This window comes from Oryza brachyantha, chromosome 3, assembly GCF_000231095.2.
Source record: "Oryza brachyantha chromosome 3, ObraRS2, whole genome shotgun sequence".
Classification (NCBI taxonomy): domain Eukaryota; kingdom Viridiplantae; phylum Streptophyta; class Magnoliopsida; order Poales; family Poaceae; genus Oryza; species Oryza brachyantha.
In genome coordinates, this window is record NC_023165.2 from 28274787 (window position 1) to 28299498 (window position 24712).

At 40.0% G+C, this 24712-nt stretch overlaps 2 protein-coding genes and 1 pseudogene across 2 annotated transcripts; 2 read left to right on the forward strand and 1 right to left on the reverse strand.

Moving 5' to 3' along the window:
* Positions 1 to 1856: 1856 nt before the first annotated feature.
* On the reverse strand, positions 1857 to 7340 carry LOC102711332. The gene is made up of 7 exons (XM_015835697.2): positions 6859 to 7340; positions 5804 to 6227; positions 4801 to 4946; positions 4530 to 4625; positions 3835 to 4091; positions 3274 to 3494; positions 1857 to 2622 (listed from the first exon to the last, which is right to left on the reverse strand). Exons 2-7 carry the CDS (start codon positions 6137 to 6139, stop codon positions 2254 to 2256), a joined length of 1425 nt encoding a protein of 474 aa, XP_015691183.2. The 5' UTR covers positions 6140 to 6227; positions 6859 to 7340; the 3' UTR covers positions 1857 to 2253.
* A 105-nt stretch (positions 7341 to 7445) lies between these two features.
* Positions 7446 to 13153, forward strand: LOC102713459 (annotated as a pseudogene).
* A 5436-nt stretch (positions 13154 to 18589) lies between these two features.
* Positions 18590 to 20117, forward strand: LOC102713730 (dof zinc finger protein DOF5.1-like). Its single transcript, XM_040522663.1, has 2 exons — positions 18590 to 19733; positions 19824 to 20117. Exon 1 carries the CDS (start codon positions 18674 to 18676, stop codon positions 19688 to 19690), a length of 1017 nt encoding a protein of 338 aa, XP_040378597.1. The 5' UTR covers positions 18590 to 18673; the 3' UTR covers positions 19691 to 19733; positions 19824 to 20117.
* The last annotated feature ends 4595 nt before the right edge of the window (positions 20118 to 24712 follow it).

The window sequence follows — 24712 nt, forward strand, 5'->3', positions numbered from 1 at the left end:
TTTAGCCGTCCTAAAAAAACACTCCAAAATATTAGTAATACTACTCGGGCCACGTTCACAGGGCATGGAAAATTATCTTACCTTAATATTTTCCACGCACATGTTTTCCGAACGGTATCTTTTAAAAAAATTTTCTATAGAAAAGTTGTTTTAAAAAGTCATATTAGTCTTTGTTATATCTTTTTAATAATTAATTAATCATGCACTAATCTATTACTCCGGTTTCCGCCTCGATCGAAACGAACGCGGCCTCGGTCCCATATTAAATTTATTTTTTGTTTTTAGATACAATGTACATGATTCTTTGTCTTATTTAAATTTTTTTGCGATTAATATTTTTATTTTTAGATGATAAAATATAAATAGTACTTTATGCACAACTATTTTTTTAAATTTTTTTATAATTTTTTAAATAAAACAAATGGTCAAACGTTGGAGTACAAAAATCAAAAAATAAAGTTATTATGGAATGCAGTATTTTTTTTACGTCAGATAGTGTTAAATGGACTAGCTAGCTACCTAGGTTTTGCTAGACATCCTACACCAAAAAATACAAGCTGGAGTGAAGTATAGAATTTGGCTAGGCTAAAAGTGTATAGAAAAATATGGTTAATCAATTCTTTTAGCTAGCTAGCTATATTAATGTTATTGGCTACTTCGATTTAGGTAGGGTATTCGAGATGCTCTTACACCGAAAGTTTATAAAATGGACTAAAATGATCATATGGTTGAGTAAAAATGTCTCCTATGTCAAATACCCCGAGTTCGTAATATAAAGTATTATGTTATTTTTAAAAATTAAGAAAGGATAAAAAATACAAGCCATGTTATTAAAAATGATGGTTGAAGAAATAAATAAAGAATTATAAAAGTTGGTAGGCTTTTAATGGAAAAAAGCCAAAAAGATATATTTGTAAATAGGAAATAATTTGTGAATAAAACTTTTATATATGTGTTCACAGTGATCTGGTAGAAAATAAACTACGGTGAAAAAAAATCTCAAAATAAACTTTAAATTTAAGGTCGAACAAAAATAATTTTTTGCTTATAAGCAAAATCAAAAGCCAAAAGATGGAGGAGAAAATAAAGTGATATCTTGGGATCATAAAATACATTATATTTTAAGTACAAAGTTTATGGGCAAAATATGTTATATTGTGTTGTGGGACGGAGGAAGTGTAGAAAAAATTGTATATATTATCATAAAGTTTATAAAATAGCGAATCTAGCCAACGAGGTTAGAGTGGTCTGAAGTTTTAGTCTCCATTTCCATTAATCTTTCTATAAAATTTTAGAGGATCTTAATGGAGGCTCCTATAGCTTTAACGAGGATAGCGGGGGCTCAAGCCGCCGCTGCCCTTAGGCTAGATCTATCCCTAATTTTCTCATAAAAGTATAAAACATATAATCCAGTTTAATCAAATGTACTCCAATATTCTATCTTGTATAACTTAAATTAAGGCGAGTACTATTGGATAAAAAAAATCTCTCTTTTCAAACTTTCTGCTTCATGCGACATTAAATGTTTTAGCTTAATATTTTTTTAGTCTAGACATCAATTACAATATTTTTCAATCTAGGCATCAATTGCCTAAATTAGTCATAGGTGCTTAGAAGTTTCATCATAGCAACAATGTATTGCACCTCTCTAATATATTTCTTCTTTCTTCTCCTACTTGAAGCGGCCTAAGAAGGCTCCTCGGAGAGGTGCTTGGAGAGCAGGATTGAGAAAGGAATAGATGCTTGGCTATTAGAACCTAATCCAACAGCTTTTGGAACAACTGCTACTTTGAAATTAAAATTTCTCGTACAAGAAATCTCACATTTTAAGTAGCACTCATGAATATCCCAGGAAGTTGCTGTAAACCATTAACACACATTATTTCATATGTCGATTAATCGAGCAGTATAGGTTTAAACAGTTTCCTTGTAGGTGCTAGCTAAGCATCCATGACAATTTGACAAGTGGGCAAACTTATTAACTAATTACTAACATATACTAAGCTGACCCCAAAAAAGGAATTGTCTTGTTCTAAGTGTGAATATGTCTCGAGGCAATACTGAACCGCACACCTCAATTTAACCTCCTGGTGAGCCGACCGTGGTGCATATAGTACAAACAACGAAAGTCTGCCTTAAAAACGCCTCTAGCAACCACATGTGCCAATGTCGCACGACTGAGTCTTCCAGCTACTTTCACAGGGCTGGTATTTCTGTGAATCCTGATTGATATGGCCCAAAATGCAATGCTCTTTAGAAGGCATGGGATGAGACGGACTCTGGGTCATTCATCCCAGCTACAAATGCAATGAAGACCCACAGCATCAGAACACTAATGATAGCAGCCCTTATGACATTCTCGCAGTTATAAGTGGATGGAAGCTCCACCTCATCAAAGTCCATGCTTGCGACAGGTGATCCATTTTCAATGGTAATTTCGCGAGGTTGGCTCTTGCTGCCCTCCCCTGCCTGCATTACTGAAATATCTAGCGGCTTCTTACAGTGTGAGCAGCTACATTTGCCACCAAGAATAGTTGGCACGATCTGCAAGAACTCAGCTAATGTCCTCTTATATGATTCCCCCTCAAAACGCAACTTCTGCTTTGTGGATGGTTTCAGAACCTGCATAGATTGAAAGGATATATAAGTATCATAAGATGTGGTGAGGCAGCAGAACAGAATCGTCATCTCGAGTAGCCATTATTAATGGTAGTTCTGGTTTCTAGCCATACTTGTTCGACTTGTTCCCGGTTTCTAGCCATACTTGTTCGATTTGTTCCCTAAAATGAATGGCCCATTTCTCTATGAAAAATTAATCTTAAGAAATAATGCCCAACGCCCAAGACATCCAACTGCAAGTGTAGCAGACAGATTTTGGAAGGAAACGAAATATTTAGGCAGATAGTACAAATTGTCAAAACTCAGCCCTTATTTGGCATTTCCCCTAAAAAGCCAAATGGCATATTTGCAAACAAAAAATAATTTATGAATAAAACTTTTATATATGTGTTTTGACAATTTAAAAGCAAAGGCTGAAAAATAAACTACGATGAAAAAAACCCAAAACCAACTCCAAATTTAAGATTGGAAATTCAAATTTTGGTTTATAAGTATAAGCATAAGTGAAAAGATGAGGTTGTCAAGCAATAGTGTTCATGAATGAACTATGCCCCCACCAACAAATATCTGCTGGGCGTGCTCTTGTTCAGTTATGGCAGAGAGGAAGAGTTAAATAGTTAATGTGATGGCACGTAGGTGGGAAAAGTTAGGTACCTGAATAAGAGTCTGTGCAATAACTCTGACAACAGGAGGAAGACGCACAATAAATAGTACCCCAAGACGATTTGGATAGTTTTCTTGAACTATAGTGATAAATGACCTCATCATTTGCATTGGAAATCTGAATGGAGAAATCCCATGACAGTCCAGCAAAACAGTTATTCGCGGATCTTCTTCATTGGTCAAGTGTACAATACCATTGTCGATTTGAGAAACTGAAAAGAAAATGTTGGTCATTACTATCTGGTGATCCTCTTCTTGCATGCCAAAGAGGGATATAAAAGGTAAATCAGCCAGACTGAATCCAACTATCTGCTCAAAACTTGGGTAAAATGTTGTTAAAGAAAGATGGCATTCTTTCTGTCTGTGGAACTGCTAATGCACATTAGTTGCTAGATGAAATATATTTATTGAAAACGAATATATTTTCCTACAAGCAACAAAACAATTTCCATACTATATGCTCCTTCCCAGTTCAAAGATGATAAATACTATCACATGAAGACATCTAGAACATGAATGTACGTGTGGATAAAACGCAGGTTGAGAAGTTACCTACTGCTTGCCCAAACCGAGGTCTATCAGAAGGGGGTAGACTAGAGCAAGCAAGGCCAAGACGAACTACTAAACAGGGTCGATGCATAGTGTCGAATCCATGCCAAAAAACTAAATGGGACCACTTCTCGAGGTCTTGCAATGTAAGTATGTGGAAGGTTTCCCTCCAACGAATTGTCTTCTTAACAGAAGAGAGCAAGCTTGAAAAGTCACCATTGGCTGCAACATAAAATCTCCGTAGTTCATCCTCACTGAACCTGAAATGCCCATAAGTTCTCTAAGTTATATGCCATCTTTGCAGCTCAGCCTCAGGGTATTGGTGTGTATATACAGCTATAATAAGACAGGTTTGAGCACTACATACTGAAATCAATGCAAATAAACTCAGTGCCAGCTCACAAACCAAATTGGGCTTATAGCCTTATATAGCTTGAAGCCTTCAGCGAAACCCGCAAGGTACAACTCATGAAATTCAAAATATATGAAGCTGCAATTGACCTATATCACACAACTGTACAATTTCCCCTCTTATAATGTAAGTTGATGTTTATAGTACTAGCTACATCACAATAACAAAAACTTCATTACCAGAACCATTTCAAAATGTTGTAACTTTTTTATCCTGTACCGTGAATGGGAATATTTCATACGTATAGAAATATATCACTCCTAAACAACAAACAAACTTAATTTACCTTTCCGGCAAAGTGATGTCTTGTTTCTCAAGCTCCCGTAACAGTAATATGAGCCAGTTCTCTGGCACGGTATCCTTTGTGCCATCAGCAACATCCCTACAACAACAAACAAAACATTAGATGAAAACATAACCCTCTTTCCGTAATTTTCTTTCATTATTGTGGTGTGATATGGTCAGAACTAGAATGGTATGACTCAATGAAAAGAAACTAGCAACAGATTCCTCAGCTAAGAGATATTCTCTAGTGTTTTTCTCGAGTCTTCACCAACCTTGTACCAGAAGTTGACGCCGTTTCATCTGATTCAGAAGGTCGATCAGGAGCTTCTGTATTGCTACCCAATTCATCATTGCGCTTAGAGGACCGATCACATAATGTTGTTGTGACAGAAAGAAACAGCAGTGGCGTAGATAATTTCTGTATTGGAGAAAAAATATCAGAAGAAATAATAAAAACAAATGAGAAACAGCATAACAGAATTTTCACACTGCGCCAATCATCAATGTACTAAAAACCCACGAATATGTTCAAAATGAGGGTTGGAGCACGTTTAGTTTAGCATAGATGGATATATCCATCACATTGTTCACATGAATTGATCTGGGATGCTCTACATTAATTTCGTAAATAGCTAAGTATATGTTGTTTCATTAAGTGCAAAAGTACATCAGAAGAAATTACTAAGGCATGGTCATTTCTAGTTTCTTAATCTTTAACTAAGTGCAAGCCCAGAACATGCTTCAAAAAGCTCAACATACAGGATAAATGGAAAACCTATGCCAAAATAAACTCCAAGCCAGTTGGAATTCTTCATATGTAAAAACCTATAATAGAATGGTCTATTGTTGTTGTCAACAGAGAATATATCAATAGCGGAAAGAAATTATCGCAACCTGATAAACTATTTAACAGATAAAATTACTGGATCTATATACATTCTCCGTGAAAAGGTTAGTCTAGGTTGAGCATGAATAAGTAAACAGAGTTCAGGCCTTGCATCTGACTTTAGAGCATGTTATGGTTGCAGCCAAAAGAGTCAAAGGTGGAATATGAGATGCTAGTCAACGTAACTGACAGTTCTTTTTGGTAAATGCTAGTTGAGACAGTAAGAGAAATATATCTCACTTAAGTTTTTTTTTAAAAAAAAGAACTGGCTTATAGAAGTATAAGAATTGTATGTATCAAGGAAATTAAGAGGATCAAGGCCTTTACTTTCATTATCCATTATCTAAAAAAAGAGGTTAAAGCCTTGAAGGGCTAGGAAGAAAAATGACCTGAATGCCTTGCACAATAAATTTGAGTGGCGCCCACTGTTGAATCCACCTAAATGGAGGGTATCCAAGAACTTGCAATGCTTGAATAGAATTCCATATAAAAGGACATCTTGCTTTTGAGAATCTTCGTACTACTTCCAGGGCAACAACATTTACCAAAAAGGATGCCAAATGACTTGTAGTCTCCCCACTCAAGATTAAATGTTTTGCTGGCACAATATGCTTGACTGTCTTGGGTGAAATGATTTTAGTTGGAGAAGCAACCAATGCACCCTGATACTTCCTATCACTGACAGGTTTGCTTGAAGACTGGAAGCTTTTGCTTGAACTATCCATTTTTATGATTATCGAAGCATAGCAAGAACAGAATCTAATTCAAACCAGTTGCACCGAACCAGCAGGAAATAGGGCTAACAAAACAAATCTGCATGAGATCACAAGAAGTGAATTCTATCAGCATGAGGTATTAAAGAAGTAGACAAAAATACTAATGTTAAGTTTCTAAGAATTGAACTAGCAAACAGGTACAGCCATCACTGACTGTTCCTAACTGACCTAACTATGGTGAAATGAAATATGTATATATTGTCTTGTATGAGCGTCACTCCTGTCAGTTCTGCAACTGATATCCTTACTACAACGGAAGATCCAGTACTATCAAACATATAAATCTGTGAGCAAAATAATAACTGAAACTTTTTGTAGAAAAATAATCCAAGCAATGTAAATGGACTATGTAATTATCCATTTCTGACAATTTATGACATGAAATTTCTCATCTATACTACCTCTAAGTCCAAACTAGGTGGCATCTACTAGCTACTAATCAACCAAATTAGAGTATTTCCCACTAATCGTTGGAAACCTGACTTAAAAAGCAGGCTGCGTGTATTTCCCCAAAAATTTTGGGAAACAAGCTTGCTGTTGCAACAATCAAATAAAAACCACAGCTAACTAGATGGATTGGACTGGACGAATTCGGCGTGTTGCTCTGAGCAAACAACAAACTACCCTACGAACAATCCAGGCAGCAGGCTGCATTAGGGCTTCCGTACCTTCATGCAAAATCAGACCGCACGATCCCGCCTCCGAGTCGGAGCCGCTCCTCCTCCTCCTCCGTCGCCGGGCTAGGGTTCGATTCAGGCTTCCACCTTGCGCCTGCGGGGATGGGGGATTGGGGGGGAGACGGGCGGGATCTAGGCAGCGGGTGGGTGGGGCGGCGGGCAAGGGAGCGAGGAACAAGCCCGAGAACGCCACCAAAATTTCCCGCAGATGACACGCCTCCTCTCTGTCTGGCTGGCTGTCGTGCTTCTTCTCACTCTACACTGGGACCGGCCAAACATCTGCACTGTGAGTGCTAAAGCAAACTTTCTTCTTTCAGAAAGTGCCCCGTGCGCCCCTGCCGCCGCCGAGCGCTGGATCCGTGCGGATCCGCCGCCGGGCGCGCTGGATTCGTCGCCGCTGTCGCTAGATCACCGGAGGGGGAAGGGGCGCGGAGCCGCCGCCGCCGGGAGAGGAGGACGCCAGAGGGGGGAGAGAGGAGGACGCCGGAGGGGTAGGGGAAGAGGGGCGTCGGTGGGGGCATAAGAAAATAAGGGGATATAAGAAAATAAAATGCAAACGCAAAAGAGTCTCATCGAAAATGGCCTACACGGTAGAAAGAGGGGTCTCCTCCGACGGTGACACCCAAGACCACTCCTATTGATTTGCTTGCATCGTGTTCCTCAGTATAATACTAGTTGATATCTTGTGCGTTGCTACAAACATTTTAAAAATTTAAACAATACAAACAATTGGTATGCGTACAGTTTTAGATTTGTAATAAAAATCATAACATCAGTTAAGAATTTGAATTTGTAATGGATCGCAAGCATAATGAACAAATACATATCATACCAATTAAAGGACGTATAAAAGACAATGTAAAGACATAAAACATGCAAATATATAAGGTGTATTATTTTATTGATCACATCAAATAGTAAAAAGGTAGTGATAACTGAAGCTAGCTGGGAATAGAAGGTATGTATCTAACCATATAAGTATTAAATCTAACGGTTGACATCTCCATCGATAAAATTACAGATGGATAGAGACTAAATCTATGGTTTTGTCTCCATGGCGGGCTGGCTAAAAAGGATGAGTGGATCTAATGGGCTGAAATCCATATACACGTGGCGATAGATCTAAAGTTGATCAGCTTAGATCGGACGATTGTAATTTCATGATGATGTGGCCTTCTAGGAATCCATCTTTGTGGGTGAACTATATAGAAAGAGGGGATGAGATAAGAGAGGATGATTTTGACCGATAGAAATGAAAAAATAGGTTTGAAACAATTAAATGAGATGATTATAATTGGTTAAGACGGGGCGATAAGTAAAGAAGCATATGTATTCTGAGCCACCGTCACTTGTTACTACAATTAAACATCACATAAGAATCACTAATTTGGCTAGAACCAACAAATAAAATCTATAATTGTTCGACTCATCAGTACATTGTATATGCCATCATATATATACTTCACCCATCTTAAAATAAATTCCGTCAATTTCAGAATACGGAGAGGTAAATACTATGTTGCTATATTTTTAAAACGGATGGGATATGTTCTAAGATGGAGGGGGTATAGTATGTATGTGATGACATCTATAATGTGATGGATGATAGTATTATGTGGTATCTAATCACGCTAGTGTGTTGCTATATTTTTAAAACGAATATAGTACATTATAGCATCTCCAATGTGTTAGGGGAACTAAGTAAATACATAACTTATTGTTTTCTTAATCCTTCTAGTTTTAATTTTAAATAAATTGTGACAGAAACTTGTTTTGCAATTAGGCAAGGTGTGTGTGATTAAAAGTTTTAGGTCTGAAAATGAGTTTACCAATATTATTTCTAAAATTAAAAAAATAAAAGTTAAACAAAAATCACCAATACAAGTGTTAGTGTTATAAATATGTCATACCCTATGATCTTGTGCTGGTAGTATATATACAGGAAACGACATATTTTGTTGACTACATATGGTTATATGTGCACTCAAAATGGATACAATTAAGGAGATGAGGTGTAATAGGATAAGATAGTATGCATTATCCGATTTGGGTATGAACACGCTTGCTTGGTCGTATTCTGCAATGTTCTGTCTGGGTCCTACTTAGAGAATGAGGAAAATACTGCCGTATAAATACAAGAACCTCCTATGACATGAGGGGATAAATTACAAGGAACACATAAGCTACACTAGACTAAGACAATGACAACCTCGTCATGAGACACCGTATGATCTTGTTAACATCTAGTTACAGTGTAGTCTAGTCAAGTAAATAGTTTCAGGTATTGTACTTGTACAAATCCCTTTGAGATCATATAAGAGCAAAACTGTCTTCTCTTGACTGGAGACAACAAGACCCAATCAGATGATGATGTCTGCAAGTTGGTAAGTAGGGTTGTTACTCGTCATTAGGAGGACTGAACTAATATAAAAATCTCCGTCTCTTTCTTGTTTGTGCATACCATGGTGCCAACCGAACCCTACACCTATGGATGTAGTAGTTGGATCCCTGTATGACAATAATAAGAAATATTTTTTTATGAGTAGACTATGTACAAGATGCTATCCTATATTTTAAGCAATTTTCAGTATATTATCAAGACATCTCGTCATAAATGATAACAACAAGATGAATATTATGTAGTTCAGCAATTAGGGGTATATAGTATAAGGTTCATGTAACATTTAGTTCTAGGTCTATTGTATTTCGGTCGTAATTCTCTTGCAACCATTTTATATTACCACTGTAGTAAGGTTGATATATTAGTGTCCATTGAATTTCTTCCTTAAATTATGGCACCCAAGACTCATTCCCACCACTAGTTTGGACCCCAACCCCAATAGAATTATTAACCTTTTGCCACTATTACAAGTGAGATTTGTCAGTGGACTCATATATCATAGACACATGAGAGCTAATAAGTCATCGACAACGAATAACAAATCTATTATCATCCAATCTTAAAAGTGATAAATAGTTAAATGCCCCCACCCCAACACCACACGAGTCAGAGTTCACACGAGGGTTTACGTCGAAGTGCTTTCTGAATCGTGCCTAGGTTATTAAAAAACAGTTTTTGGAACTAAAGTTAGCTTTTATTCCTGATAATAAGAGTCGAAGTCAAACTGCACTTTTGTGACTGAAAAGCAACACGGCAATGTTATACTGTAGCATTTAGTAATCCATTCTGAATTAGGTGTGCAACTCTACATATTCATTGTTTTCTGCATGCTTTATTGAATGGCTTGCTTTGCTTACTACCAACATCCAATTGGAATAGATCTGTTTTTGCTATGCTTAAATTGATTATTGGCTTATTGCATGCTATGCTTAAATTGATTATTGGCTTATTGCACAGATATAATTGCTATTATTAGCTAGATTTTTTTTGTTGCTTTTATTCTTATCCTCTTGATCATACTTTGTTTTCTTATGTAAGTACGTAAATATACATTTTAGTTGCTAAATATGCTTATAATTGTCATTCGACAAGTATAATACACATAATTAACTGTACACCTTTTCGCAACCTGTGTTGATCGATAGGCATTTAATAAGTAGATTACTTGCATATGTCCAGGCATTAAATATAACTATCACCCACACTCATAAATTAGAATTGTTATGAAAACAGGTCGGTGTATTAATGTAAATAGTGTTGTAAAATGTGGATAAACTAAAATGATATTAGTGCCTCCAATTTAGGATATATGCTTTTTCTTGGTTATTTTGCTTTTGTTGGCACTGTTTGATTTTTTGATACCTATTGTTCCAATGCTCTATTTTATGTTACTTTTTGATTAAAGTAGGTTACTATCGCCATAAAAAAACAGAAGGATATTCACTATGGGCTAAACTTTTTTTATCTAATTCAGATAATGTCAGATTTAAAATTGTCCCACCAACATTTTTTGCCTGATGATTTCTTGCTAGCAAGCTGTAATTGTTATGACAATTGCAGCTTCATTCAACAGCTGGGATGTTCTTGAATTCACCTTGTGCTTCTTGCCTGTTTTGGGGAAAAAAACTATAGTAGCTGATAGGTGGCAGCTGTCTTTTAGCATATAAACGCAGAACTTTTGTGATGAATGATAATGATAAAGCATAGGACAGTCTCTTTTGTCCACAACATGATATAATGGTTCAATATCTTCACTCGTGCAACTCAAAGCAAAACCCTGATAGTTTTTTTTTCTGAATCTGAACTTATTTATCTTCTATTCAATGTGAAAGCATTATCTAGCCTTTTTCTCAATTAATGTCTGCCAATAAACCCAATTGAAATTTCTAAATATATCTTCCACTCTACAGATGCTAAGCGTCTTATTGGTAGGCGGTTTTCTGATGCCTCTGTCCAGAGTGATATCAAGATGTGGTCATACAAGGTTATTTCTGGCCCGGGGGACAAACCTATGATTGTAGTGCAGTACAAGGGTGAGGAGAAACAATTCTCTGCTGAAGAAATTTCATCCATAGTTCTTATCAAGATGCGTGAGATTGCTGAAGCTTACCTAGGATCAACTCTGAAGAATGTTGTTGTCACTGTCCCTGCTTACTTCAATGATTCTCAGAGGCAGGCAACTAAGGATGCTGGTGTTATTGTGGGTCTTAATGTTATGCGTATCATTAACGAGCCAACAGCTGCTGCAATTGCTTATGGTCTTGACAAGAAGGTGACCAATGTTGGTGAGAAGAATGTGCTCATTTTTGACCTTGGTGGTACTTTCGATGTCTCCCTGCTCACCATTGAGGAGGGTATTTTTGAGGTGAAAGCAACAACTGGTGACACTCACCTTGGTGGAGAGGACTTTGACAACTGCCTGGTGAACCACTTTGTCCGAGTGTTCAAGAGAAAGCATAAGAAGGATATCAGTGGAAACCCCATGGCGTTGAGGAATCTCAGAACATCATGTGAGAGGGCAAAGAGGACACTCTCATCCACAGCCCAGACTACCATTGAAATTGATTCCCTATTTGAGGGTATTGATTTATATTCCACCATCACCAGAGCCAGGTTTGAGGAGCTTAACATGGACCTCTTCAGGAAATGCATGGAGCCTATGGAGAAATGCCTGAGGGATGCAAAGATGGACAGGAGCACTATCCATGATGTTGTCCTTGTTGGTGGTTCAACTAGGATTCCCAGGGTTCAGCAACTTCTGCAGGACTTCTTCGGTGGGAAGGAACTATGTAAGAGCATTAACCTGATGAAGCTATGGCATACGGTGTTGCTGTCCAGGCTGCTATCCATAGCGGAGAGGGGGAATGAGAAGGTGCAGGATCTTCTCCTCCTTGATGTGACTCCACTTTCTCTTGGTCTTGAGACTGCTGGAGGAGTCATGACTGTGCTCATTCCAAAGAACACCACCATTCCTACCAAGAAGGAGCGGGTCTTCTCCACCTACTCTGATAAACCAGCCTGGTGTGCTGATCCAGGTCTATGAGGGTGAGAGGACAAGAACCAGAGACAACAATCTCCTTGGCAAATTTGAGCTCTCTAGAATCCCTCCTGCCCCTAGGGGTGTCCCTTAGATCACTGTCTACTTTGACATTGATGCCAACGGGATTCTAAACGTGTCCGCTGAAGACAAGACTACTGGCCAAAAGAATAAAATCACCATCACAAATGACAAGGGAAGGCTGAGCAAGGAAGAGATTGAGAAGATGGCTCAGGATGCTGAGAAGTACAAGTCCGAGGATGAATAGCACAAAAAGAAGGTCGATGCCTAGAATTCCCTGGAGAACTATGCTTACAACATGAGGAACACTATCCAAGACGAGAAGATTGCTTCCAAGCTGTCAGCTGACGACAAGAAAAAGATCGAGGACACGGTTGATCAGGCGATCCAGTGGCTGGACAACAACCAGCTAGCTGATGTTGAAGAGTTTGAAGACAAAATGAAGGAGCTGGAGGGCCTGTGCAACCCAATCATTGCCAAGATGTACCAGGGTACAGGTGTCGACATGGCTGGTGGAATGGATGATGAGGCCACCTCCAACAATAGAGATAGCATACTATCTCTAAGCTATCTAAAAGACAACTTCTTCAATGGTCTAGCTCTTAGCAAGTAGCTCATAATACAAATGACCCTACATATCATTCTCACTTGACATAAAAGTATGTGCAAGAGACTATCTCTTGATTAAGAGATAGCTTTTATCTCTCTTCATTAAAAAATCATATAGTATATCTTATAGATAGCTTATAGATACCCATTGGAGGAGGCCTGATACTCCGGCTGCTGGTGGAAGTGGTGCTGGCCCTAAGATTGAGGAAGTCGACTAAATCAATAGACTCTTCATATATGTGGTGAAAAAAAAAAGAAATTGATCATACGCCTTTTATTTTCAAATCGCAGGTGGCAATCATACCACTGGTTATATTTTATCCGTACTTTCTCTTAACTAGAGACTTATAATGTGTCATGAACATCGCAATGATGAATGTTACTATGGTTTATTGTTTTTCTCACCTGATGCTTCAGTTTGGACTAACTATTACTCTATTAGTCTCCTGTTCAGTAATGTCTTGATATCTGCATAGTGCCCTGCTACTTTTTACTTCTTCACAATTGTGATTATCATGCTAGTTAACTTCAGAGTGTTAATAATGTTTTGTCAACGAATCATCCGTTGTGTACTTAACCGGAGATGATAGGTTGAGAACCGCTGGAATCAGGCACTGTTTCCAGAATGGAAACACACGTAGCAAGAGAGCTGTGCTTTCCATAATGCTGCGAGCTAATGCTATCCTGGACTTTGATAGCGTACTAGATGCTCGGTCCGAAATATTTATCGTTTAAAGTAAAAAATATTTATTGATTAGGACTACCATTGATAATTTTTTAAATACTTATTAAATATAAAAAATGCTTAGTTTAAATATATAAGACAAATGGTATACATACATTCTTGTCGAAAACTATTTATCATAATATCGTAACTTTATATTAACACGAAGTTGTTTGTCGGAGTTTTAGAAGTTTAATGAACTCTTATCTTAAATAATAAATATTATATTTTTAACCGAAGAGAGTGCCTTCTTAGTTATCCGGTGCTCATGTGATTAATATAAATCACATCTTTAACATGACACTGGCTGTTACGATAGTAGTCAGTCGTCAAGCAGGCCGGCGGTTAGCTCGACCGACGCGAAACCTAAATAAAGTTGGATGGATAGCACAGCATACATACATGTGTTGTTGCATGTCCCGGAATCTCGCTCACATCCTGCGATGTCGGGAGAAGAAAAGGAAAGTCACACAATGTGATCTTCCTGGGGACATCACATTCACATACGCCACACTGCTGCTGCTGCTGGTGCTGCGTCTTTCGCTTTAATCAGCAGGCCCAATGAGTCATAAGCAATAATAATGCAGGGCCAAAGCGGCCACTCCCTGGCCCTACCCAGAGGCCAAAGACACCCCCCTGCTATCTCAGCTGCAGTATCCCTGCCTTAATCATCATTACATGCATCACCTCTTTAATCCTGTGTTCCCAACACATGATTTGCCTCAGGTGTTCTCTGGATGATGTACTACACTGCTCTCAGCATCAAACTAAGTTACAAATTTATTATTCACTCGTTTCAAAATATAAATATTTCTATAATTTAAATTTTATATCAAAATATAAGCATTTGCGCATCGATCTAATGATTTCAATCATTCCAATAATTTCAGATCGAGTCGATCAGATTCTTAGAAAGATAATCTAATCAATTCGAAATTAAAAATTAATCATTCAAATGATTAAAAAGAAATATTTTAACATCTTCGTAGTATATACGAACCAAATTAGAAATATTTATGTTTTAGAACATACGTGGTACCCCCCATATACTAATGATGACCATCATATCAGTTGGTGAGCTAATGAAATCTTCTACCATTATCCTAGCAAAAAAATATCACCAGTTCTCTACAAGCTGGAGTAGATGCTCAGTATTGATTTCATCTGCAAACAATCAGCAGTTGAGCAGCAGTGGCTATACTGCAGTTGGTCTGCAGAGGCTGCAGCTAGCTGAGAACAGTGTGATGGGCTGTCAGTGTGCAAAAGGAGAAAAAGGAAACAAAAGCAGCGCGAGGCGAGAGCGTCTATCACTTTAGCTCCTCGGCGGCATTCTGGGTTGCGCTTTTCACCGGCAGTTGGAAATCCGGTTTCTGACGTGCGCCTGATTCACGAAAAATAATTCCCCCGTTTTGAGCACTTGATCAGACTATCCGGCTGTACTACTTGTGCTGTGTGTGTTCTGGAATTCCACATGTCACTGCATGGATGGGCAATCGTTTCCTGTCATATACTGCAGGTAAAATCGACTAAGATTGGCAATTACATGTCAGTTTCAGTGACTCTAAACTTAGCAGGATTGATAATCAGCAGCTAATTAAGATAGTTAATTACCTGCTACTGATGATTCAATGCTACTAGCAGCTAGCATTCCTTCTAAATTAAATACTGCAAGTGTCTGGTGATCGATGCTATTCTCTCGGTCCAAGAGAATCCAAACCTTATGAAATGGGTTAATTATTCTGTGAGAGTTGAGGCAGAGGCTTCACTGCGCCACGTACAATCTCCAAAGTAGAAATGAGCAGTAGAGGTGGTGGTGCTAACACAATGATACTACAAATTATCAGAGCAAGCAAAAGCGGAGCAGAATCTTAACTGCTAAAGCCATTCGCCACAAAGTCGAATGATGAAACGATGTTTGAGTAGTCAAGCAACGGCGCCCATCTGAACTTCGTTGTGCCCATCTGAACTTAATGTCCTTTCAGACATTTTGAACATAAACGGTATAAGAAAATTAACGTTAGACTGAAATATCATATATACACATAAATAGCTGCAGCTTAATTAGCACTATCTTCGATCAAAATATATGACGTTTATATTACTAGTAGCTAATCGAGATTAAATAAGAATGGTCAGTGATGATTTTGCATGCATGATGGGAATGTTTTGACCCCGTAGATCAGTAAAATTAATATGTAGGTTGAAGTTTAGCAGCTGTAGTGCACAGAGATCTAGCAGTGTGTGTGTGTGTGTGTATATATATAGGGGCAGCAAGCACTATCTGGTAGCTGCTAAACATTCTGTTCCAATCTGCATTCTGGCACGCATTACCCTGAATCTTTTTGGAGGCCTCCATGTCGATCAGCAATCACTCTTGTACAACTATATATGTACTACTACTCTAGCTAGTTAATTTGTCTCTGTATATGATTTCTCATCGATCCCCATATGTCTGAATGTCTGGATGAGCTAGTTCATCGGTACATGAGCTGGGTACACTTGTTATTGTTAGATCCTATCGCTATAATCAAAATTGTTATCTTCTGTCCAATCTCTCTAATCAGTCATGGACAAGGAGAAGTGGGGTCTGTTCTGCTTGATTAAGTTAACCGCTAGCTAGCTGCCTATCTGAACTAGGGAGAATAATAATAACCTAATTATAAGCGAGAGGGAGCACTGATCCTAAGCTAGCTTGCATTTGTTCTCTCATCATTTCAGAAAAATAATTAGTATATGTGATGTTGTGGTGGGGAAGGCAGAATATTTGACAGGAAAGATTGTGCCCATGCATTCTTATATTAATGCCATACATGAAAGTCAGTTAAATTTTTAGTTATCGGACGACCAGAACAGAATAAGAATATATATGGACTGTGTGATCTGTTCAGATCTTTGCACAATTCAAATGTGTAAAGCTTTATGATCATTAGTAGTATTCAAATGCCATGTTTGCTTAGTTTGTACAAGGTGGAGGAGGGAGAGAAAAAGCGACAAAGCTTGCATAGATCTATTCATCTATATATAGGCTATATCATCCATGAGGCTGTGCATGTACTGAAGTTTCCCAGTACTTGCATACTGAACTACCAGTAGTACTACATACTCCATGCAGGACACAGAGATGTCAAGCTACAGGAGATAGAAGAGACTTGGATGGTCATATTGATTAGAGGTCAAAGAATTCAATTACTACCTCCACCCTTAACATTTCTACAATCATTTACATTTAAGAACAGATCTAATCTATATATGTTAGAACTCATATATCTCTTGGTCATCTCATCTCAACCTCTCTGCACGTGTTATTAATAACCTACTCATATATAGTACAACAGGAGAGACTGTACGTCAGCGGTCAGCTGCTAGCCATATATATACTTTGGTAATAGTATATAATTAACTTTGCTTAGGGAAAGAAGGAGAAGATGAATTCTACACCACCACCTGCTGCACCACTGGCCAAGAGTCCAAGAGGACTAGCAAGACCTGCTTTACTGATTGATCTCTTTCATCAAAATGGACATAAAGTTGAACACCCTGCAAATACACTAGCTAGCTAGAATGCCACCCCTAGACACCTGTAGCAGCTAGTAGCTCACATCATTTTGATAACCTGTAATTAACTATCTCTAGTCTACTGATCCCACTGTTTAACCCCTAGATAGATATATATAGAGCTGTTTGATAATAATTAACTAACCAGCCAAGCTAGAACAGCAAGCAAACAAAACCCAGCAGCCTTCCAATACACAGTGCATGCAGCTAGCAGCCAAGGTGATATATACACCAACTCCTTCTCCTAGAAATCTAGGGTTTTCATCAGCTTTCTCCCTGCATAAAACTCCATCCCCTCTCTGATCTCTCACTCTCCCTAACTAGCTAGCTGGCTGGGCTAGCCATGCCACATCCATTATATATATATCCATGCATCACACACACACATATGCTTATGAGCTAAGGAAACATCTCTCTTCACCACATCCAACTCCTCCCCAATCCATATGTTTCACAACCCAAATATATATAATGCAAGCACACCACTAAGACACAAAAAAATAAAGGAAAGAAAGGGGTGGCAAGCCCTCCCCCCTCCTTTTATTCCCTCTCCCTTTCATTCCCTATCACCACCATCTCTTTCCTTTCTTCTCTCCCTCCTCCTCTCATTCTCCTCCTCTTCTATTCTCTACTCTTCTCTTCTCTTCCGGCGCAGTCGAGAGTAGTAGTAATCCTCTCTTCTCACAAGCAGATTAGCTTGGTTAGCTAGAGCTCGCAATTTCCAGCTTGCTAGTGGGCGTGTTATTCGCCGCCTTTTGTCGATCCTTCTCCCCATCCTTGCATGATCCTGGGCCTAAAGCAGCTATATACCCTTATCTCACACAGAAGAGAGAGGAGAGGAACAAACAAAACCAAAAAAGAAGGCCCCAAGTAGGAAAAGATCAAAAGAAATCAATTCTATACCATGGTCTTTTCTTCGGTTCCAGCCGTCTATCTTGATCCACCCAATTGGAACCAGCAGGTAAAATTTTCTTGCTCGGCCAAGATCTCTCTCTTCCACTCTTTTTTGCTCTCTTTTCTTTTTTATCCAGGATGATATGATGGCCATATATGTAAACGTATGGGTGGGTTCTTCATGAAAAAAAAAAGCAAAGCCAAAGGAAATGGCGAGGAAATATTCCTACGCTCTTTTGAGAATTAAATCTCTTGTTGAATATACCGTCTCACCTGTCTTTTAGTTTGTGATCTCGATTTCTCGCCTTTAATTCCTTTTGCTAACTTGTTTTTGCATGTGTGTGTATTGATTTGGAATTAATGGTGGTGCTTTCAGCAACAGCAAGGTCACCATGGTCAGCTTCCAAGTGGCGGCGGCGGCGGCGGCGGCGGCGGCGGCGGCGGCGGCGGCGGCGGCGGCGGCGGTGGTGGAGGAGGTGGAGGTGGAGTGGACGCGCACCAGCAGCAGCATCAGCAGCAGCATCACCACCAGCTGCCGCCGGTGCCGCCGCATCACGCCGCGCTCATGGCTCCTCGGCCTGACATGGTAGCAGCAGCCGTCGCGGTGAGCGGCGGCGTCGCGGGCAGTGGCGGCGGACCGACCGGCGGCTCGGCGGTGCGGCCGGGGTCGATGACGGAGCGGGCGAGGCTGGCCAAGATCCCGCAGCCGGAGCCGGGGCTCAAGTGCCCGCGCTGCGAGTCCACCAACACCAAGTTCTGCTACTTCAACAACTACTCGCTCTCGCAGCCGCGCCACTTCTGCAAGACGTGCCGCCGCTACTGGACGCGTGGCGGCGCGCTCCGGAACGTTCCCGTCGGCGGCGGCTGCCGCCGCAACAAGCGCACCAAGTCCTCCAAGTCTTCCTCGTCGTCGGCCGCCTCGGCCTCCGCCACCGGCGGCACGTCGTCCTCCACCTCGTCCACCGCCACGGGTGGCAGCAGTTCTGCCGCGGCGGCCATGATGCCGCCGCAGACGCAGCTACCCTTCTTGGCCGCGTTGCACCACCACCCTCTTGGCGGCGGCGATCACTACAGCACCGGTGCATCGAGGCTAGGGTTTCCCGGATTAAGCTCGCTTGATCCCGTCGACTACCAGCTCGGCGGCGGAGGCGCTGCTGCCGCCATCGGGCTAGAGCAGTGGCGCCTCCCACAGATACAGCAATTCCCCTTCTTGAGCCGCACCGACGGCATGCAGCCGCCAATGTCCGGCATTTACCCGTTCGACGCGGAGGGCGCCGCCGACGCCGCCGGCTTCGCGGGCCAGTTGCTGGCCAGCTCCAAGGTGCCCGGCTCGTCGGGCCTGATCACTCAGCTGGCATCAGTCAAGATGGAAGACAACAACGCTTCGTCGGCGGCCATGAACACCTCGCCGAGGGAGTTCTTGGGCCTCCCCGGCAACCTCCAATTCTGGGGCGGCGGCAACGGTGCAGGCGGCAATGGAGGCAGTGCCAGCGGTGGCAGCGGCGCCGGTGTCGCTCCGGGAGGCGGCGGCTGGGCCGACCTGTCCGGGTTCAACTCGTCGTCGTCGGGGAACATACTGTGACACGTGACACGATGCATGGCGATGGATCAATGCTGCAAAAGAGGTAGATCCTACCAGCCCTGAAGCTTAATTTTAGTCATGGCTTCTCTGAGAAAAAAAAATCAAAAGAAAGTAAGGAGTTGTGTGGTTGCAGGTGCAAGATTAGGGCTGCATTGATCAATCTCCATAGATGTTATTTATTTCGCGATCGAGCTGCTTAAATCAAATTTGTCTAGAGAAATGCTAGGCGAAACTAGTTTTTGCTTTTGAGTTTTCCTCTCGCTGTTCTCTATCTCTCATCTTTCTGCTGCTGCTTCTGCTGTTCTTGTACTTGTCGCGTAAGATGGTGGATTTCTCCTCTATATTGCTCTCCATTTCAATATGTTAAGTGTTGTAAACTTTCTATGCAGTTATTAGGTAAGGTTTACTATATATATAGATTGGTGCAATGTGTTAATGGTTAATTTGATTGATAAAATCCCTCATACTATATATACACTGATGCATGCAATCTTCATGTTTCTGAGCTAGCTAGCTGAATTGCATTCTGATATGCTTATAGGCTACTTATATAATGCCTCCAATAATGCATGCATGTGTACAATGTCTCACTTCCGTATAGTCTAGTGTTCACGTATTGGGAGGATGTTTCCAACATGCACACACATCATATGAGTGATGTTCGATTACACTTATCATTTCTGAATGAATAAGGTCGTCATTGGCAATGACTCCATCTATATAGACAGTTCCCCAAAAAAATCAGATTAGCGAGCACATTTGAGAAACATGATCACTCTCCTGTAGACATATTGTACACTTTAATTGTAGGTGCAAAATTGCACAGCTTAGTTTTGGGCGACCAACATCGAATACCCATGTATATTTGCAAACACTGAAACACAGCATCCATGGCATCCATGCAGGTAATTGCAAGTTGTTGAATAACTACCTAGTAGCAGTGAGCTGCATGTGCATCTATTTTGCTATCCAGCTGAATGCATGTTTGCAGATGCGGCTTTTCCTTCGTTTTAACTAATTAACCAAGGCAAAGAATGGGGCACGAGGGATCCATGGAAGCTCTAGACTAGTAGTTCCATGGCATTTCTCCTCTTTTGAGAGATTACACACACTTCTGACGGCGCGCGCGCACACACACACACACATAGTATAAGCAGCAGCAGTGATCATGCATGCAGTAGTGACCCAGTTCTCCATGCATATATGGTCCTAGCTAACCATCTCTCTCTTTCTCTCTCTCGCTGTGAAATGAGAAAGAGATTGAGATGGCGCAGGTTTCTAGGTTTCCAAGCACCAATCTCCATTCAAATCCTTTTTCCCTGACCACTGTAATCATGGCCAATGTCCCCACAGTGCAGGCAGAGAGACAGACATTTATTCATCTAGTGCATGCACCCCAATGAAGAGGAATGATCAATTGAAGGGGGCCAGTAGCTAGTGCAGTACTACTGACTGCAATGCATGCAGTGCAGGAATGGCGAGCAATCTGCTTAGTTGTGCTCAAAGAATTTGTTCTTTTGCTTCTTTTGGCCCCCCCATTTGCCATCTTTTTCGCCTTTAGCTATTGCTCTCTCTCCCTCCGGCCGGCCGGCGGTCTCGAGGAGGGAGTCACCAGTCATGGCGGGCAACGGCCGGCCGTCAGTAACTTTGCATTTCTAGAGGTTTGAAGCCAACACCGGCCGGCCATTGACTGCACGCCACATCGATGAAAGTATGTGCATCTCTCTATTTATATATCCTGCTCAAGCTGCATGCAGCAGCAGATTGCATTGCATCTTCGATTCTTTTGATCCAAGTACTATCGATCTGTTAATTTAAGCATAATCGATAATTCTGTCTGTATATAGCTATCTGTTTCGAGGTATGTACGTATGGCTGAAGCTAGCAGCATATACTATATATGTGTTGTGCTGTGACACTACCAGAGTGCAGAAATTCCCGACAGCTAACAACCATGCATGCATCAGGAATGAGCATAAACTGTCCATCAGGCTAGAGAAATCAGTCAAGGTTCAATTTACCCGACAATTTATGTGCATGTTGGCCATTTTGATCGGGCTTTTGAATTAATCTAGCAAATCCAGAGCACATCAAATGATTCTTCTCCACGCAAATAAGGCTTTTAAATAGCATTATCCAGCGCGTACTAGATGCTATTAAATCATACACGTGGACCTAATTTGAATCCAACCATATATGCATATCAGCATATATAAGTATTAGTTTAATTAGGCCATAATCAGATGAAAGAGCCTGACGCGATGAAATTAACTGAGTGGACTTGACATTATTGCTGATAGCTACTATGAGCAACTCCAATCAATCACTGAGCCGAGAAAATTAAGGAGGCAGTGATTCGGGTGCCTACCAATACTGTAGAGTCGAGGAGATCGACGCTGCAGCAAATTAAGGCTCTGAATTTTCTAATCTCCGAAAGCGTAAGACAATGCAATGTGGAAAGCAAAAGATTGTTTGTCTGTTTATGTAGGAGCTAAGCTGATTACTACAGGTACAGGAGATGCACACTACTTTACAGTTGATAAAAACTATGCAGCTACTACTATATAGGCGGTAGAGAGAGCGCATGCACTACCTAATGTATGTACAATAACTACTCCATCACTTACATAGATTTTTTAGATTTATCTAGATAAATATATACCTATCTAGATTTTATACGAATATATAAATCTAGACAAGATCAGAAAATCTTATAACGGGAAACGGATGAAACACAGGAGAGAGTAAATTACTAGTGCCCAGTGACGGTGAAAAGTGCCGTAATTTATCCCTTGCTTAACTACAGCAATTAACTATATGTTCTCCAAGCAAATCTCAATGGCTCAATGCTGCCATTGCAGCACTATAGTTTAGGCCTTGTTTCCAAAAATATCATATCGAATCTTTGGACACCTAAATAAAGCATTAAACATAGATGAACCAAAAAACTAATTGCAGATTTACGAAAGAAATCTTGAGACGAATCTTTTGAGCCTAATTAATCAATGATTAGCCATAAGTGCTACAGTAACCAACGTGTGCTAATGACGGATTAATTAGACTCAAAAGATTCGTCTCGCGGTTTCTAGGCTAACCGTAAAATTCGTTTTTTCATTCGTGTCTAAAAACCCCTTCCGACATCCGGTCAAACATTTGATGTAACACTTCTCCCAAAAATTTTCTCAATCTAAACACCACCTTACCTTCTCTCCCTGTGGTTTGTTTGCCTGTCGCTGTCTAAGGGAATCTAAGTTTTCGTCTGCTTTCGCGCAGTCCTATGCAGTACTCTTCCCCTCTTGGAGAGGGAATAAAGGCTACGACCTCACCTTGACCCCATATGTTTACATGTTTGGATATTTCATCAGATTATTTACAAGACCATCACTAATATATAACCTACGTGTACTTACTTTCTCTGACCCAAAATAAGCCATTGAAACGGAGGTAATATGTCTGTACATAATAGGAAGTTCCAATGTAATCATCATAAAACTAATCAACTGCACTTTTGTTTAATTTTCATCCTTATATATAAATATTCTCACTGAATTCCAACATCATATGCCCAAAACACTAAAGTTACAATGATTTGATATAGAACAATATATTTTTTCTCACCATTTTGGCACGCATATTTTCTATAAGTCGTCTCCGTTGAGCGCAGAAAGAAAATAGAATACGATTCCTTATATTGACAAAATACTACAAATACCTAGCTAGTTATCGAATATATACATTACAACTAGAAACGGATATAACAATTAATGTATATATAGTGGAGAAAGGAATAAGGATGTTCGTCTACTTGTTCTCCGATTCGATTAGTTACCGTAGATACATATACTACTCTCCATACAAAGAAAGCTATATGTAGACGGTGACTAGTGAACTTCTCTTAAATTTCTCTCAAGACTAACTAGCTCGTTAGTTATATATATAGGCCAAGGAATATTTTGAGTAAGAAATGAGGAGACAGTAAATCGAATAAGGGTACTTCAAATAGCATATAGTAATAAACTTTGGTGATAAATTATGTACGTCTTGGCTTATTGTTTTTTCGCTTTTGAATTTTATTCAGGTTTACCACTGATTAAAATTTCGAACTGTTCTTTGATTTGTCACTGTATTACTAATCAAGCATGATTTTTTTGTACATATGCATGTAAGAGATTTTATTATGTATTGACCACAGGCACTTCAGCCCTCTGATCACCTCCAAGCTACTACCTCTGTTTCATATTATAAGACTTTCTAGTCTTGCCTAAATTTATCAATTGATGAATGTATATAATTTATGAGTTTTACTCCCATCCTTCCTTTTGTACCTCGAGTTACCGGTACCTCGCGGTACCAAATCGTTTCTGATCATTGGATCTAACAGTACACATTCTACTTAGCTAGATCTAATGGTGAGAAACGATTTGGTACCTCGAGGTACAAAAGGAAGGATGAGAGCAAAACTCATAATTTATATATGTGTCTAGATTCATTAGTATCCATATAAATCTAGGTAAGGCTAGAAAATCTTACATTATGAAACGGAGGGAGTACTATGATACGGGACATCCAATTGGGTGTACACAGTGTACATGAACTTACAACCATACATTCAGCTGCATGCAGGTACACCAGCCAGTTAGATCTAATCTCCTGGGCTCTCGATCGTTCTTGTGCTTTGTCGACACAGATCTGTATCGATATTGGTGGATATCAATCAAATGGCGCTCGATCTCTTCTCGCTTTACACTGCTGTCGCGGCCTTCTCATCTTGCTCGTCGCAACATCGCATGCGGCCTTAGACATTAGTAGCTACTCCAGCCATCGATGGAGAGATATATTTTCCCAGTGGTGTGTGCTACTGTGATACTACTCCTATATTTTAATTAGTATATGTGGGCCTTTCAGAACTCCACAAATTCATTTCAGAAGCGGCAGAAACAGACATCAAAATTCATGCAAATTTTCATACGTGTGTTTGTGTCAAAGAGTAGTGTATGTATGTGTGGGTGTGGGTGTGGGTGT

Coding starts and splice junctions, on each gene's coding strand:
- LOC102711332 (XM_015835697.2), bottom strand. CDS start 6,139: ATGGATAGTTCAAGCAAAAGCTTCCAGTCTTCAAGCAAACCTGTCAGT. Junction 4,092..4,529: donor GACATCACTTTGCCGGAAAG/GTAAATTAAGTT, acceptor TGGGCATTTCAG/GTTCAGTGAGGATGAACTAC. Junction 3,495..3,834: donor TCGGTTTGGGCAAGCAGTAG/GTAACTTCTCAA, acceptor TTTTCTTTTCAG/TTTCTCAAATCGACAATGGT.
- LOC102713730 (XM_040522663.1), top strand. CDS start 18,674: ATGGCTCCTCGGCCTGACATGGTAGCAGCAGCCGTCGCGGTGAGCGGC.